Here is a 17,241-nt window from a genome sequence, read left to right as displayed (position 1 = left end):
GTAGTTTACAATAACAACCATGAAATTCTCTTTCCAATGATACCATATACGGCCCATAAAGAGACATAAAGAGAGAGAGAAAAAGCAATTTAACTCCGGTCATAATACAGATCCTGTACGTTTTCCGCCCATGCATTACACGCATTGTCTATGGGGCAAATCGGGTTCACGCTTTTGACCCCTAGAACGAGCTTGATTGATTTGACGAACATGCAACTAATCCCATTTGTTTTTGCACGCAGTGCTTGCGAGCCCTTTCTAGGTTCTTTCCCCTATCCCAATTTCTTTCAAACATCGTAGGCATAGTCACTACCATCCAATCAAGGTCACTATTGAGGCCTTTCTTTCGCCCTACCTGTCTCCAATATTACAGAAGCTAAAGACTTCGTACACATTGCTCTGGATAGTCCGAGAGAAGCTCTTTCGTTCGACACGTAGAAACACGGCGTCATTGCACGCACATCGTTGTGACACGATTGCATTTCTAGTTTTTTCTTCTTCTTCTTTTTTGGTCCCTTTTAGCTCTCCTTTTTTCCTTTTCCTTCCTTCTCTCTCTTTTTTTTTAGCCGGGGCGGGGGGCGAATTTTTTTTCCGTACTCGAGAGAGCAAAAATCCCATGTGCGCATGCGCGTGGACTTAAGATTTCTCTGCTACTTCCCATACGAAATGTACATGTATTCGCATGTACTGTGCACGATTCGCGTTCTACGAGTAAACGATGGCATAGTAGTCTTCAAACACAGACTCTGATTTGCCAGTTTGACAAATCAATATGCGTATGTGTCGCGATGTGCTTATTCAAGTCTGTGTAGTTGTATGATTCAGACCCAGTAGTGCATATGGAAATACATTGCAACTTGTATAGAATGGTATAGTAGTCTGCAAGCACAGACGCTAATCTGACAGTTTGACAACATACTAGTAGTGTGCTGAGAAGTACTTTATTCAAGTCGCCAACTTGTATAGAATGGTATAGTAGTCTGCAAGCACAGACGCTAATCTGACAGTTTGACAACATACTAGTAGTGTGCTGAGAAGTACTTTATTCAAGTCTGCGTAGATGTATGATTCAGACCCTACTGGTGCGTGCGTTAGAAATGCATCTCAATGTGTAGAGTGTAGTATAGTAGTCTGCAAGGACATAAAATATTGTGTATTGAACTATTGATGAGTAGTGATTTTATGCAAGTTTGTGTAGTTTAATGATTCCAGACCCCATGGTAGGCCTATGTATTGTGCCACTGCTCTCTCACACTCTTTCTCTCTCTCTCTCTCTCTCTCCATATCTCTCTCTCTTTCTCTCTCTCTCTCTCTCTCTAGCCCTCCCTCCAGTATGCTCGCACTCTCTGTATTACTTTTATTTATAATCATGGTCTGCTGAGAGCCAGAAGGATGTTAACTCTTAACACAACGAATGCCCTTCTGGCTCTGAACAAACCCACACACCATGAGGTCATTTATTGGCCTTCTCAAAACCGTCATTCTGTAATAATATTTCTAACTTTGGTCTAATAACTCCTTTGTCAGTATAATCCATGGTCAAATTAATAATAAAATCGTGATAGAACAAACACACATGATGAAATAAATGATTCAATCATCTTGATTGTGGGCACGAACGGAAAGACAAAGCAAGACAAATATTCAGTTGTAAAATTGATTCGACACATTCCGCACTTAGGCCTAGCCTATAATGTTTTCTTCTTCAGAAATCAATAAAATTGAATCTGAGAGAGAGAGAGAGAGAGAGAGTGAGAGAGCAGTGGCACAACACAGAAAACTACGAAAACTTGAATAAAAGCACTACTCAATACACAATAGGCCTATATTATTCTGTCAAACTGTCAAAGGAGAGTCTGTGCTTGCATACTACTATGCCACTCTATAAGTTGAGGTGCATTTCCAATACACGCACCAGTAGGGTCTGAATCATAAAACTACTCAGACTTGAATAACACTATTTTGTCAAACTGTCAGATTAGCGTCTGTGCTTGCAGACTACTATGCCACTCTGCAAGTTGAGATGCCTTTCCAATACACGCACCAGTAGGGTCTGAATCATAAAACTACACATATTTGAATATAAAGCACTACTCAAGACACTATGTTGTCAAACTGTCCGATTAGCGTCTGTGCTTGCAGACTACTATACCATGCTATTCAATTTGGGATGCATTTCTGTAAGCACTAAAATGTCTGAATCATACAACTACTCAGACTTGAATACTAGTACTATTGCTACGCACGATATATGCGTAATTGTTTTGTCAAACTGGCAAATCAGAGTCTGTGTTTGAAGACTACTATGCCATCGTTTACTCGTAGAACGCGAATCGTGCACAGTACATGCGAATACATGTACATTTCGTATGGGAAGTAGCAGAGAAATCACAAGTCCACGCGCATGCGCACATGGGGTATTTGCCCTCTCGAGTACGGAAAAAAAAATCGCGGGCGGGGGAGGCAAAGGCCTTTTGCCCCACCCCCATCCGCAACTTGTTGGCGGGAAAATTGCAAGTGATATCCCCCTTCTTTTCTTTACTTCTTCGTCAATTTTCCTTCCCTTTATCTCCTCTTTTCCTTTTTTCTTTCTATTTCCTTCCTTCTCTCTTATTTTGTTTTATTGGGGGGAGGCAACAGCCTGGGAGGCAAGGCCCTTTCGCCCCCCACCCCCCCCCCCCCGATCTCCTTCTTCCATAGACCCTAATAATGGATCTAGAAGATTGATTGACCTGGTCTCAGTGACGGGTAAACTTTTTTTTTCTCAATTACTTGGTCTAACCATGAAAACCATCTAATTTTACTTTAGATTTTCAAACAGTAACAGTTACGACCTAAATTAGGCCTAAGGCCAAGGGCTGTACTCTACATTTTAATAACAAATTAACGTTAACGTTAGACTTAACTTAAACTGTTGTTTCTCTGTGATACAAGTGGGAAAGGAACACTTTTTTTTCCAAAAAAAAAAAATCTTTCCCCCTTTTTCCCCCTTTTCCCCCTTTTTTCCAAGGGGGGGGGGGATGGGGGCCGGGAAAATTGCAACTGATATCCCCCTTCTTTTCTTTACTTCTTCCTCAATTTTCCTTCCCTTTATATCCTCTTCAGTGACTGATCCCTCAGAAACTAGTGCTAATCCAGTCACAGAGAAATCATGATTTCAACTGATGCCTGTCAGTGCATTGTAAATTTGATTTTTCTTCAAATTTCATTTAAAAATCTTTTCATATTTGATAAATTATGGTGCATTTGCATATGGGCTATGGTTGGAGCGTTGGATGCGTTGAACAGCGTTGGTGTATTATGTGGATTTATCATATTCATATTCTGAATATTTTCAGCGAATTGAATAATATTGAAAAGGATGCAATTCATAGTTGTACTCGATAATTCTCACTTAACACATTCTCTCTCTCTCTCTCTCCCTGTCTTGCATAAAGAAAATATGAAAATAATATTTTGCCTTAATTAAGAAAAATTGAAAATTTTATCAGTATTAAACAGGGAGAAGGAAAGGGGAGAAAATTAATCAAAACAAACATTGAAGAATCCAATTCAGTGTTCTTTCGTGATGCATAAGAATGAAAGTACATTAAAAGGTGAAATAATAAATTGAAGTGCGATGATAAATCAATTCTTTGACGTTGATTGATTGAATAAAAAAAAATGAAACAATATGGTCTGAGGGTCTATATCTTCGAATATTAGAAAGTTTCATCCACCATCGTGTTGTTGAACACTATTTGCAATTTAATTTTAATGCGGTGACGTGTCGGTTACGAGCAGAAGGTCATACCAGGCTTTTATATTTTATAATACTATCAACAGATATCTGGATAGAGACACTTCGTCACATCAAGCTACGAGAAAGTATATCATCATCTCACAGAATTCTACACGAACACCGCATTGAAATTATTTTCACCCTTTTTTTTTTCTTCTTCCTCTTTTTTGGTCCCTTTTAGCTCTCCTTTTTCCTTTTCCTTCCTTCTCTCTCTTTTTTTTTTAGCGGGGGCGGGGGAGGCAAAGGCCTTTTGCCCCACCCCCATCCGCTTTTCTTCTACCATAGTCCATCTGAATGGCGCCATTATAACCAATCTTTTACCATAATTCATCTGAATTCTCCTATTTTCCTTTTTTCTTTCCATTTCCTTCTTTCCTTCTCTCTTATTTTGTTTTATTGGGGGGAGGCAACAGCCTGGGAGGCAAGGCCCTTTCGCCCCCCCCCCCCCCGATCTCCTTCTTCCCCCTTTTCTTTTCTTCTTCCTCTTCTTTCTTTCCCTTTCTCTCCTCTTTCCCTTTTCCCTCTTTTCCTTCTCTCTCTCTCTCTCCTTCTCTCTCTGTCTCTCTCTCTCTCTCTTTTGCGGAAGCCCTGGTAATTCATTATATTGTACTTAATTACATATGCGTATTAAACGATAAATGCGAGTATATGATGGCAGAGATGCCGAACCAAAACATTACGAGTATTTCTCGTATTAGATTATTATCAATATTTAAGCTCCAGCTACGTTTTAAAATATCTATGTGCCAATCCTTTTCTTCTTATTTTGTCTATAATTATGGGCCATATCACAGGGGCGGATCTAGCTTTTTGCTAAGGGGGGGGGTTGACCAATAATGACGATGCGGAGCATCGTCCACGAGCCGCGAAGCGGCGAACCGATTTTTTGGGGGGTGTTTATTTGAACCCCGTGATGTTTTCCTGGCATCTATTAACACAATGGAGACCATAAAAAGCAGTGCATGATAACGTCTTTTTAAATCAAGTAACAGTTAAATACACAGTTATATCCAGAGTTATCATGTGTTTGGTTAAGTTACCAGATGAGTTGAATATCTTCTCACAATATTTGCACTTGAAAGGGTTTCTCTCCAGCGTGCGTTCTTTTTTTCTTTCTTTTTTTTTTTTTCTTTTTTTTTCTTTTTTTTCTTCTTTTTTTTTCCCTTTTTTTGTTTGTTTGTTTTTTGGGCCGTCTGAATTGGCTTTCACCGTGTGAGTGCGGCTAATAACAATAAACACAATAACAATAATGATGAGGATTATTATTATCATCATCATAATTATTATTATTATTAATATTATAATTGTTATCATTATTATTATTACTATTATTATCATCATTATGACTTATTAAGTAAGCAAATATCATTCCCCAAAACCTGGGGGGGGGGGGGTGGTTGTACATGCCACCCCCCCCCCCCCACCTTGTGAGCTGGGGGGGGGGATGCATCCCCCGCATCCCCCCGTTGTCTACGCCCCTGGGTATACCTCCTCATGAAGAGGTATGATAACTAAGGGGGGGGGGTGGCGAACAGGACATTTAAAGACCGTCTGCACTAGTTTTGCTAGGAGGGATTAGACCACCCACAGTGGTCACTGACAGGCGGCTATCTCATCAACTCAGCTCTCAATTAACATAAGAAAAAGAGGATCATGGGGACCAACAGGCACCGATTTGGGAAGTTTTCTATACAGAGGGAGCAAGTAGCTACAAGTAGTACAGTGGGGCTTTAAAAGTTAAGTTGTAAGTTGGGCCAAACGTTTCCCATAGATAGAAGATGGAAGGTAGCAGGAACCCCCCTGTGGTATAGAGTATGTTCTTGCCAGTAAAGTTGAAATAATATTTAGTTCTATATATTCATCAAATTAATGATCGTGACAAAACAATGTTCTTAATAGATAAAGTTTATATCTTCTCAGAAATTCTCTGATAAATCGCTATAATGTCTCTTAATTTGGATTGAAATAACATATTTAAAATGGGTTACAGCGTATACTTTTACTATTTTTTAGGTGATGCGAAAAATGTGTTATAATACCTTTATGCAGCTTTAAAAATAAATATCAAACCAAATGATGTCAAATTGCAACTTGATCAATTGATGATATCTGTGCTAGCCCCAACCCCCCCCCCCCTCCCCCCCAAAAAGAAATAATAATAATAATAATAATAATAATAATAAATGAAATAAATACATAGAAATAAAATAAAATAAAATTACAAGTTTAAAAAAAAAGATAAGATTTTAAAAAATGGTCCCCGGATTTTTTTTTTTGTTTTTTTTTTTGGGGGGGGGGGGTTGCAACCCCCCCCCCAACCCCCCCTCTAGATCCGCTTCTGTATCATATGCATAAAATAGAAGCAATTGCTTTTGCTAGCCTTTCGCTTGAATCCGTATAATATAAGCAATTTCTTTCAAACGAAAGTTTTTGCTATCAAGCACAAGTAATAATTGCTTGCTGCCCGCAAGGTTTTGCATGAAAACAATGCTTATAACGAACCTTTAGCTTGTTCGTATAAGAATTTGATTATGTTTTTTTTTCAAGCTCCGTCATACCAGCTTGAGCTCTCGCTTAATCAAGAAGTTCGCGTTTAAGCATCACGTTCATGCTTGTAAGAGAAACAAAAAGTTGTACAGGAGTAGATAAATTCGAAAAGAATTCATTTTTTGAGACCTATCGGAAACTATTTCGTTTTGACAAGGAGAACGTCCAGTTGTGTTCGTACCGTATCGACTATCGATATGTCTTGTTGAAACCGTAAGCAATTGCCTGAAGAGCTTGATCTTTTGCCTGAAAAGAAGTTGTTATATTTGGCCCAATATGACTTTATATAAAATAAATTTGTAAAACATGGTATTTCATGTTTGTATTGGCAGAGTATTTGTTTTTATGCCTCCGTTACCAAGTAGCCAGAGGCATTATGTTTTCGGGTTGTCCGTCCGTCCGTCCGTACGTCCGTACGTCCCGTTCTCGTGATCGCGTTATCTGAAGAACCGATTGATGGATTCCTGCCAAACTTAGATCATGTATGTATCTTGCAGAGCCAATGAACTGAGTAGATTCTTGGGTCATGAGGTCAAAGGTCAAATGTCATGGGCTCATTATGTATGCAAAAATAGCTTGTGAACGCATTCTCATTAGAACTGACAGATGGATTACTATTTAACTCAGGACATCTTGCAGAGCCAATGAACCGAGTACATTTTAGGGTCATGAGGTCAAAGATCAAAGGGTCATATATGTATATGAGAAATTGCTTTTTGGTTTGTAAACTTGCTCTATGACGGAGGCATCATTATCGACTGCGCGCAGTCGAAGTTCCATCTAGTTCGTTTTAATATTGTTTTTGTATCATTTATTTATACAACGTACTTATGATGATGATGGCGCCATTCAGATGAACTATTGTAGAAGATTGGTGATGATGGCGCCATTCAAATGGACTATGGTAGAAGATTGGCGATGGTGGCGCCACGTGGAAGTGGAAACTACACCACATGCAACTTTATTTCCTTGTTTTACTCACCATCCTGGTCCATGTACAGCCAGCCCATCACATAAGATTCTTTCTATCAGAATACAAACCCGTTTCATGAATTTGTTTTATATAATTATGTTGTAATATATTATGCAAACCTGCCATCTACCTGCAAAGCAATGGACCTAGTAAATCGCAAATTTGTCACCATTATCTTTATGACAACACTTTGTCAAACACTTTTATCCCCATATTTTGTTTGTGCTCATCTCAAACCATGTTTGACTTAATTATACTATTTTTTCCCTGTATGTATTTTTCTCTTCTTTAATAAAGAAATTATATCAACAACATACTTTAAGGGATGATAAAAGACTAATAAAAAGCTACTTTATACAAACTTATATTTATATGGCATAGTATTAATGAGTCACATTAATATTATCACAATGGTGTGCATCATTTAAAAACGCTAAAAAATGTTTTATTTGTAATACCTAAAAAAAGGTTTGGATAAGAACATAATAGTTGATACAGAAATGAACACTGCTGGAAAGAAGTACGACTTAAAACTCGCTTTGTTCTTCACTGATTGTATAGAGAGAGGGGGAGGGAGAGAGAGAGAGAGAGAGAGAGAGAGAGGGGGGAGAGGAGAGAGAGAGAGGGGAGATATGGGAGCAGAGAAGAGAGAGAGAGACAGAGACAGACAGACATGGGAGCAGAGAGGAGAGAGTGAGAGAGGTAGGAGAGTGCATATACCAGAATACCACAGAATACCACAAGTGCATCACCAGAATAGAAGCTATCAACAGCTTCTCATACTTTGACCAAATACTCTTACTCTTGGTCTGTGTGGGTGGGAATGAAGTTGGTTTCATACTTGCCTGTCAACTTTTATGCCATGCTTACACATCTCATACAAAATCTTTCATCATCGAATATCGACTTCTTCAATAAAACTCGCAGAGCCATGTTTGAATCAGGAATATAATCATATTTTATTTCACAAATATTTGGCTATAGAAGATATAGTATTTATAAATGCAAATGTCTGTTCTACCTCACAAAAGTTATATTTTTATCTTGATATTATACTCTTAGTCTCAATGTACATTTTGAAGTCACATGAATATGAAGTATTGCCAGTAGTAATATGCTTGATAATCACAAAAAAAAAACTGGGTAAAATGAGATTATCTATCTAAGGGGAAGTACTATTAACTTGTGAACGGATCAAAGTGTAAAGATTTGAGTGCTACGAGTACTACATGAAGAATGAGTAAATCTAATCAAATCTAACAACTATTCGATGAGAATACCTAAGTAGTTCATACAAGGTATAATGAGAGGTGACTAATAATGTAACACAAATAATGTTTCTCCTAATGATATCGTACATTGACATACAAAGCAATCATTAATCGGGCATTTAAAAAAAAAGGTTAAAAAAAGTTAAATAAAGGGCACCCTGTTCTATACAGCTTTTTCATTAGGTTCAATAACAAGGCACTCAAGTAGATATTAAGCCATTATCTTAATCAGTACTTTATGTATAACATTTAAAGTACACGTACTTCATGGTACATTGCACGTTACAGTACTCTACGTTTGGCATTGAGACACACATTTGTAACAATCCGTACTCCATTTGTGTACAGTAGGCTTCACTATGTAGTAATACTAAGATAGAGCTGAATAAATTAACTAAAATGGTACAAAATATGACATCAATCATTATGATTGCTAAATTCTCATTTTCTTGAGGATTTTCTTGGCCAGGTCTTTGTCCATCTGCCTACTGCCTCTGGTCGTACTTTCAACACCTAAAAATCAATCATATCAATAGCAAGCATTGTTTTAAGCCCAAAAAGAAGGATCATTTCTAACAAAATGAAAGAGATATATATGACCACAGGACACATTCGAAAAATCAATCAAGCACATCAAGAATCAATAGCTTAACAAATCAATCATATATTAAACAAATTACTTGTTACTGATATACACCAAACAAACAGAGGTTATGTTATGGTACTCCATCATATAGGTAGAAATGTACTATACTAGTTTAGTGTTAGAAATTAATGTTAAACAAATGGAATGTTAGAGTCAATATTGATGGAATCAAACGAATGAACATTGTAAAATAAATTATTTAAAAAAAGTTTAAATATTTACTTAATTGTGTCTTGCAACATAGTTCTGGGAAAGTGACACATCTTTAGGATTTAGATCAAGAATTTAGCTCTAACTCTTTACTAGTGAGACAATCAGATGAATTATCTAGAACGGCAAAGGAAATGCTAATTCTTAATGGAAGGCACATAACTGAAGGAAATGTTAAACAATACATAGAGGAACGACAAGAAGAACAGAATAATTTGAATCTATTCCTTTTGTTTAAGGATTCCGCAACAAAAATCTCATAAGCTTTTATTTTAATCATACCGTATTTCACTGATTCACTGATAGTACCATAGATATATCATCTCTTTTTTCCATCTTAAAAACATAGTTGATGATAAAAGAAGAAGGAGGAATCAGAAGAGATGGACTAATAGAAAAAATACATAAAAAATACAAATTAACCTAGGCTAAATTAAAAAAATTGAAGAATGTTGAATTGGACATTGTAGACCATTTTATAAAATGCCTCCCACACAACTTGGAGTATCACCTTCAAATACAGTAGTTATGATTACCGGTAGTTAAGAAAATAAAAAATAACTTGGATATTATCAATGATTAACCTAAACCTTTATTGATATGCAAAATCACCCCTCATACCAATCAAAAGTTCATTTGGTTCAACAGCATGACTAGGTCTCATTGTCATGATTTCATATCAGGGTCTTCCAAATTAATTATCTTTTGCCAAAAATTGATCAACATCTTTCTTGGTAAAAACACTGTGAACATTTCGAACCAAATATGAGGATCGTTTTTTCTTTTTAATAAACATGATTTCTTGGTACTCAATTAGCTTTTGCCAAATAAACTCTTTATTTTGCATGCAATTGTAGTTTATCTTTAGCAACATACATGTCATAAAGGTACATTTTGACAAGAGGAATAATACCAATGGAAGCGCAAACTAGTAAGAGCATACAATGCAAAATAATAGCAATGAAAGTATATTTTATGTTTAAAAAGAAAATCACATTGTATGAGAAATAATGTACACACGAAATGACACATAGATAACACAGATATAAACCGCACTTGATAAATCATGATTTGCAATATATATATATTTGTTATTTTGAGTAATATTGCTCACTTTCATTACTGATACTTGGTGACATAAATATGAGGGCATCATTTCACCAAACTGTCATATACGTTTGCAGACATCCTATTGAAACATGTGCCTTAAGATCAACATGAATGTCATGTTGATAAACTTGAACTTAATAATAATAATAATAATAATAATATAATAATAGCTAAATGTATATTGCGCACATATTCATCCCAGGGGATTCTCAAGGCAAAGTAGTACCGGTATTATTACCCTGGCTTTAGCCCAGTTGCCCTAGGGTGCTAAAAGCATTCAAGGAATAGATTTATACCAGGTGACCAATAACTCCACATGGGTGGAGAGTGGCAAATGTATATTAATGCCTTGCCAAAGGATATCAGTGCTGTGGCGGGACTTGAACCATGTGATCCACAGTCTGGTGACGTATCCACCAAACCACGACACCTCTTACCATGGTTTTGTAAAACGCTGCCCTGCCTTTCTGTAATAATCTTTCTGGATATAAACATAAGGAAAAATAAAATTAAAAAATCTGAGTTTTCCTATTTTCAATACTCTTTTTGTATCATATAAAAAACAAAATAGATTTATAACATTTGATACAATAATTGGCATCAAAGTCTTAACACATGATATGTATGTTAGTAAGATATACCAATTACTTTTGGTTTAATAGAAGTAAATTAATATATGCAAATATAATATGTACAACTTAATTTGACTACAAATCAAGTGAGGATATTCCAAGAAGGTAAAGGACATATAAACACAAAAACATAATTCAATGAAAATAATAAGAGTGATAAAGTGATTGTGGCATTATCTTCATCATATTTATAAGCCCAAATTATTTATTTAAACAAAAATATTTTAGGGCTAACAAATAAACCACTGTAGTTATATCAATCCAATGGAAGATATGACTCATAATAATATTGTTGACTGCACACCATGTACACCATGGAAGCTAATATTTTCAATCAAGCTAATCCTAACCCTAATCTTAGCCCAAAACCCAATGCAACTCAAACCTTAACCTTTAAGCTTGGAGCAATTGTCCAATTTTGGACTAAAATTGTTTTTTAGTCCATTTCTTTTTGCTCTTAAGTATGTTTTCTGGTTACCCTGACTCCTCCACCCCCTCCCCCACACCCCAAGGTTTTCTTGCAAGTACATGACGTATTCAATGACAGTACCAAGCAAGGGGAAACTTGAGAAAGAGAAATACCAAGAGTAAATGCTTCTCAACAATACAGACAAGGATAATATATATGTTAATGTATACTTGTAACATATACCTGCAGCATGTATTTAGCCATCCTACATGTATGACTGGCCCTGGAATGCGCTACTACATGACTTCCATGTACATCATACAAGGAGTATATCATACCAACGAGCTTCGACATAACTTCTTGATCATACTTCTATATGTACTGTAGCTCCTACAGTCATATTGTTATCATGATTGCTACGAGTACAAAATACTAATTTCAAACATGGTTGTCATATCTCTTCATTAATTTGGTAAGAAGGAAGACTTGATTTTAAGGAAATATTTCAATACGCCCTCTCCGTCAGAGTTTGAAGGACAGCACAAAACTAAAACAGCATCGAATCTGGCTATTTTTGCTTAATTTGTCAGTTGTGATTCTGCGTATCATCATACCCACCTCCTAACTTGCTCAAGCTTTCATTCATGACATGGGAGGTGCAATTCCAGTAGTTTACTCCAATAAACCTTTTCTTAATCCAATCCATCACTATAGCTCGATGACTAACAAAGACTTGGGCCTTGTTGCACAAAACTTGCCATTGATGGTAAATTTGCCATCATTGGTAACTACCATGAAAACCTTGATTTTGATTGGCTGTTGAGCCCTGTTACCATGGTAGTTGCCATTGGTGGCAAAGTTACCATCAATGGTAAGTTTTATGCAACAGGGCCCTATAGTATAGCTACTAGGGAAGAGACAAGTTGAAAGAAACAGATATATCTTTGGGGGGGGGGGGAGAAAGTGGGAAGAAAGAGAGAAAGGAGAGGGGAGAGGGGAGATGGAGAAAGAGAGAATGAGGGGTAATAAGGGCAAACTGACAAATTAACACTACTGCTTGTCATAGTGTATACTGGACTTTCCTACAATCAAATTAATGGATTTTACAGTTGCCTTGTCATACAAAAGCATATTGCCCTTTAATCCGAAGGGGGGGGGGGTGTTGCTGTCACAATATCCATCCCTTTTTGGACTTCATTCATGTATACAGCAATAGAAACACAGTAGCCATATCTAAAAACATGCTTTCATTTACAAGAAAACCTGAAATCTAGATATTCCTGAACTCTTCTGAGAGAGAGAGGAGGGGGGGGGGGGGGGGGGGGGGGTTGGCACGCATTATTTTAATAGTACAAAGAAGATACAAAATTCTGGAAATGATCATGAAATATCAATCGATATCAATCTGATGTTTTTTTTTCTACTCCTAAGTAGCAAATGGCATGAATACATCTGAATGTCATGTATTTCATTGATACCTAATTCAAATTTACACCAAGCTTACTTGCGCTTGGCTGGAATGGAATGAACTTTTCAAAAAAGGTTTGATCAGATTCTATAAAAAGGGCGCACAAGCCAGAATGTGATTAAGAAAATAAGTGACAACATTTGCATTGATTTTTTGTTATACACAATATTATAACTCCTACACATAGCCAATTTAAATATACACTTAAGTTATTATATGCCCTTTATTTGAATGGAATGAATTTTCATAAGGTCTGAAATTTCATAAAATGTGACTGAATGATGACTTTAACAAAAGGCGTGAACATTGCACGAGCAAAAATGTAATTAAGAAAAGAAATGATAACACTCGCATTGATGTATATATATATTTTACACAATACTGTTACTGTTACACATTCAGTGTCAGGGATTTCAATATTTTGCTTAGTTCTTATCTTAAAAATAAAAGCTAGAGTTTCGCTGGAAGATTGCAGACAAGGGATGATAGTTACAATACTGCAATGGAATCTGAATGTCATTCATTTTGTATGTTTTATTGCTGATTGCATGTAATGAATCTAACATGAGATGCTCTAGGCTTTTAAGCCATCACACCCTAGGGATAACAACATAAAGATGCGTTTATCTGACCGGAATATTAAAGACTTATCGTCTGTTGAGAGACAAAAGGGCATTATTAAACTCAGTGCTAGAGTATATGAGTTAAATAACACCCTTCTGGATCTGAGCAGACAATGTAGAGACACATGTTCCTTTCCACATCTGCAAATGTGGTCCTAATGGCAGGTTCTGTAAATCCTCAGGAATAGAGTTTGGATTTGAAATTGATCAGCATTGCCGAAAAGAATGCACATACCGTCCAGCAACTACGAAACCACTGCTCTTGGCAAAAGTTCTCAAACTGATGTTTTGTTTCTTCTCCAGAACTAAACTTGACTCACTTCAAGCAATCCCCTAATTGGTCTGCAATTAATTGGATTGCAATTGATTGGATTGCCAACGGTAATGTTGCCTGGGAGATTATGCCATGTGCAAGATTCATGCATCAAAAGGGATAGGGAATTCACTAATTCCGGTGTTAGCAAACTGTGAAGCACTGCACATAGGAGCTCCTACTCGACCTAGGACCTTCAATTATTATCACACCCAGCATAGCCTGGTACTCAAGTCACACACCTGGATCGAGAAGGACAAATGTGGGCAAAACACCTGGTGCAACGATGTAAGCACTTATCGATGATCAAACTCGGTACGTACATCTCATATGAGAGTCAAGAGCCTTCATCAATACACCAGTGTCGTCTAACTTTGTCGCAGCCTATTGGGGGAGGCCATTTACAGTGTAAAGTGTGAAAAAGGATTATTAATTGTTCAATGATTTTTTTTTTTTCCATTATGGAAGACAGAATCTCGCATAGTCTATCGTGCATTTCCAGCCCTGTCATGAATTAAAAGGGCAGTTGTTTAGGTCAAGTGCATGTATTGTATAATGCTTTTTCAAAAATTGGTCAATCTTTCCTTCCAAAAGCACTGAATAGTTGAATTGTCATCTTTATACCATTGATGAAGACAATCCACATTCAGGCTTTATAATTATAATCTACTAATACAGTCAAATCTGTCTATACTGACCACCCAAGGAAAACACAAAAAGTGGCCTTTGTAGACAGGTGGTCTTTGTAGACAGGTTCCTTTAGTACATGATTCAATGAGAAACTATTTTCAAGGGAAACAACATATGTGGCCTTTGTAGACAGGTGGTCACTATAGCAGGTTTGAATGTATTTCTAATTTGGTCACTTGGTATATATAAGTTATCTCGATGTTCTATTATCATGATTGTAGTAAGACTGGTTCGTAATGTCTCCAGACACAAGTTGGAAGTCGTCTCCATCTGATCTCCATGGCAACTGCCACATGTTACTCCTCCTCATAAAACCTTGTCTTCTGCCAGGAGATTGCTATCGTTGAAGTCCTCCTCCTTCATGCCGGTCTCGTCCAGGGAGTCGTCCGATTGGTACTCCTGTTTGGCCAGTAGGTCTTCCATGTTGAGGCGGGGCAGGTAGCCCATGGCCTGCTCGGGGTACAGCCAGGGTTTGAAGCCGGGGTTGTGGGTGCTCTTCCACTTGGGGTAGCGTAGGCATGCCTTGTGCAACGTCTTCATCACCTGTATACACACAAAAGAATGGAACACTGTCTGAGTCATTGTTCAAAATAGATAAACGTCTTGGATGTTTGATAATGCAAAGTACACATTCACTTCCACTTGGGGTAGCGTAGGCATGCCTTGTGCAACGTCTTCATCACCTGTATACACACAAAAGAATGGAAAGCATGGAACACTGTCTGAGTCATTGTTAAAAATAAATTAACGTCTCTCGGATGTTTGATAATGCAAAGTACACATTCACACCACTCGAATATTGCATTGTGAAAGAAACGGTGTGGAATCGGTCAGAAAAAGCATACAAGTATTGTTGCGTACTGCAAGGTTTTGGATTCATCAAAATGAAAAGAGATTTGGCCCAGTCTTGGTAAAAGTAACAAGCCCTGTACACAGAAAGATGTACATGTATATGGGAGTACACAAACATGTGGCATAAAAATGAGGTCCACATTTTTTAGCTGTTTCCAGGGCACACTTTTTCTCTGTTGTTCTTCTAAACTTGCATAATAACGATGAAAACGCTCACAAATTATTTCATCTCACCTCAGAACTCAACCTCCTCCTTAAAACTCGCACAGTTATAACCTTATGTTTCGAACACCTTCAAGGGGGAATGAATTGAAGGTACAAAGGCCTTTTGCATTGTACCAGGGATTTTCTGAAGTGTTTACATACTATCTGATAGTGTTTATCCTATGTACCAGCAGATGTCATATTTCACCAAAGCAATCTACACCATTGGCATTAATGATGCCAAGAATGTCCAAACAGTATATATATTTTGATCAGCTGTCTGAAAAGTTATGATGAAAGTGTCTGCCCCAACACTGTGCAAGACATCTAGAGGTTAAAGAAAGAGGATGGTTAACTTCTGAAGTAACAAGCTACTGTATACAGTAAGTCACATACGGTAACCCAGCTCTCGCAATACAGTAAAAGTGCTGTAGGTCGATTGAATAGCACAAATATTGATATCTTCTATAATCTTTACAGACAAAAAAAGGTTTTCTTTTTTCTCGACTGTTAGAGATATGAATTATGAGAAGAAAAATAAACCCTTAATCATCCAATTGTTGGGGCTTTAATTTGATCAAAGATTTGTTTTCCTTCTAAACTCTCTATGCCAGAGCAAAATGTAGAGGACCTGACAAGGTATAAATTCACAACTTTTTAATTTTTAATCTGATTTTGCTCAAACTGTCTCAGACCTATTTCTCTCATTTTTCTGCTTCTATTAAAACCAAATTAATATCATGGTGGACTTCCCCTTGAACATAAGTGGGATAAGAGGCTTCAAAGCTTAGTTCTAGATTACCAAACGAGGAATCTTACCGATGGAGCCACGATCTGGGCCACCTTGTTCACAGCCCACTTTGGTACTGATCCTGTAAAATAAATAAGACAATAAGGAATTTAGAAGAAAAACAATTACAAAATGTTTGTTTGTTAAACAGCCAGCCATAAGTGGAGGAAATTCAGACTTATAATGCTTGTATTTTTCAGAGAAAGTATACAAACAATTTATAATCCAATGTCATATTCACTGAGACTTTTGAAGATTGATTTATAATCATGACTAATAAGCCAAGAAAGAATTTAGACCAACAAAAATATTTTTTAAAGCCAGCAATGAGTGGAGGACATTCAGACTTATAGGCCCAAAATCACAAAGCAAGGTTTGAGCTCAGACCAAGGTTTGTCGACAAACCTCCTTTGTGAGTTCGGGCCTTAATGCTTGCATTTTTCAGAGAAAGTATACAAACAATTTATAATCCAATGTCATATTCACTGAGACTTTTGAAGATTGATTTATAATTACGACTAATAAGCCAAGAAAGAATTTAGACCAACAAAATTACAAATGCTTTTTTACATTTTTTAAGCCAACAATGAGTGGAGGACATTCAGACTTATAATGCTTGCATTTTTCAGAGAAGGAATGCATAATCCATATAATTTATAATCCAATGTCATATTCATGGGACTTTTGAAGATTGATTTATAATCACAACTGACTGCTTTACT

At 36.9% G+C, this 17,241-nt stretch overlaps 1 protein-coding gene across 3 annotated transcripts in view; it reads right to left on the bottom strand.

Moving 5' to 3' along the window:
- Window positions 1–12,998: 12,998 nt before the first annotated feature.
- Window positions 12,999–17,241, bottom strand: part of LOC579851 (START domain-containing protein 10) — a 29,641-nt gene continuing 25,398 nt past the window's right edge. For 2 of the 3 annotated variants that reach the window (XM_030980755.1, XM_030980757.1), the window contains exons 5-6: window positions 16,549–16,601; window positions 12,999–15,216 (exon numbers count right to left, since the gene is read on the bottom strand). In XM_030980755.1, coding sequence (XP_030836615.1) covers window positions 14,980–15,216; window positions 16,549–16,601 — 290 coding nt within the window. In that variant the 3' untranslated portion in view covers window positions 12,999–14,979. Of the gene's footprint in view, window positions 15,217–15,320; window positions 15,357–16,548; window positions 16,602–17,241 lie in introns of all 3 variants that reach the window. The other variant, XM_030980756.1, reaches the window with a different exon arrangement.

Source organism: Strongylocentrotus purpuratus, unplaced genomic scaffold (assembly GCF_000002235.5).
Source record: "Strongylocentrotus purpuratus isolate Spur 01 unplaced genomic scaffold, Spur_5.0 spur5_scaffold_11, whole genome shotgun sequence".
Classification (NCBI taxonomy): Eukaryota; Metazoa; Echinodermata; class Echinoidea; order Camarodonta; family Strongylocentrotidae; genus Strongylocentrotus; species Strongylocentrotus purpuratus.
Note: the sequence above shows the minus strand (reverse complement) of the source record. Positions and strands in the feature narration are given on the sequence as shown.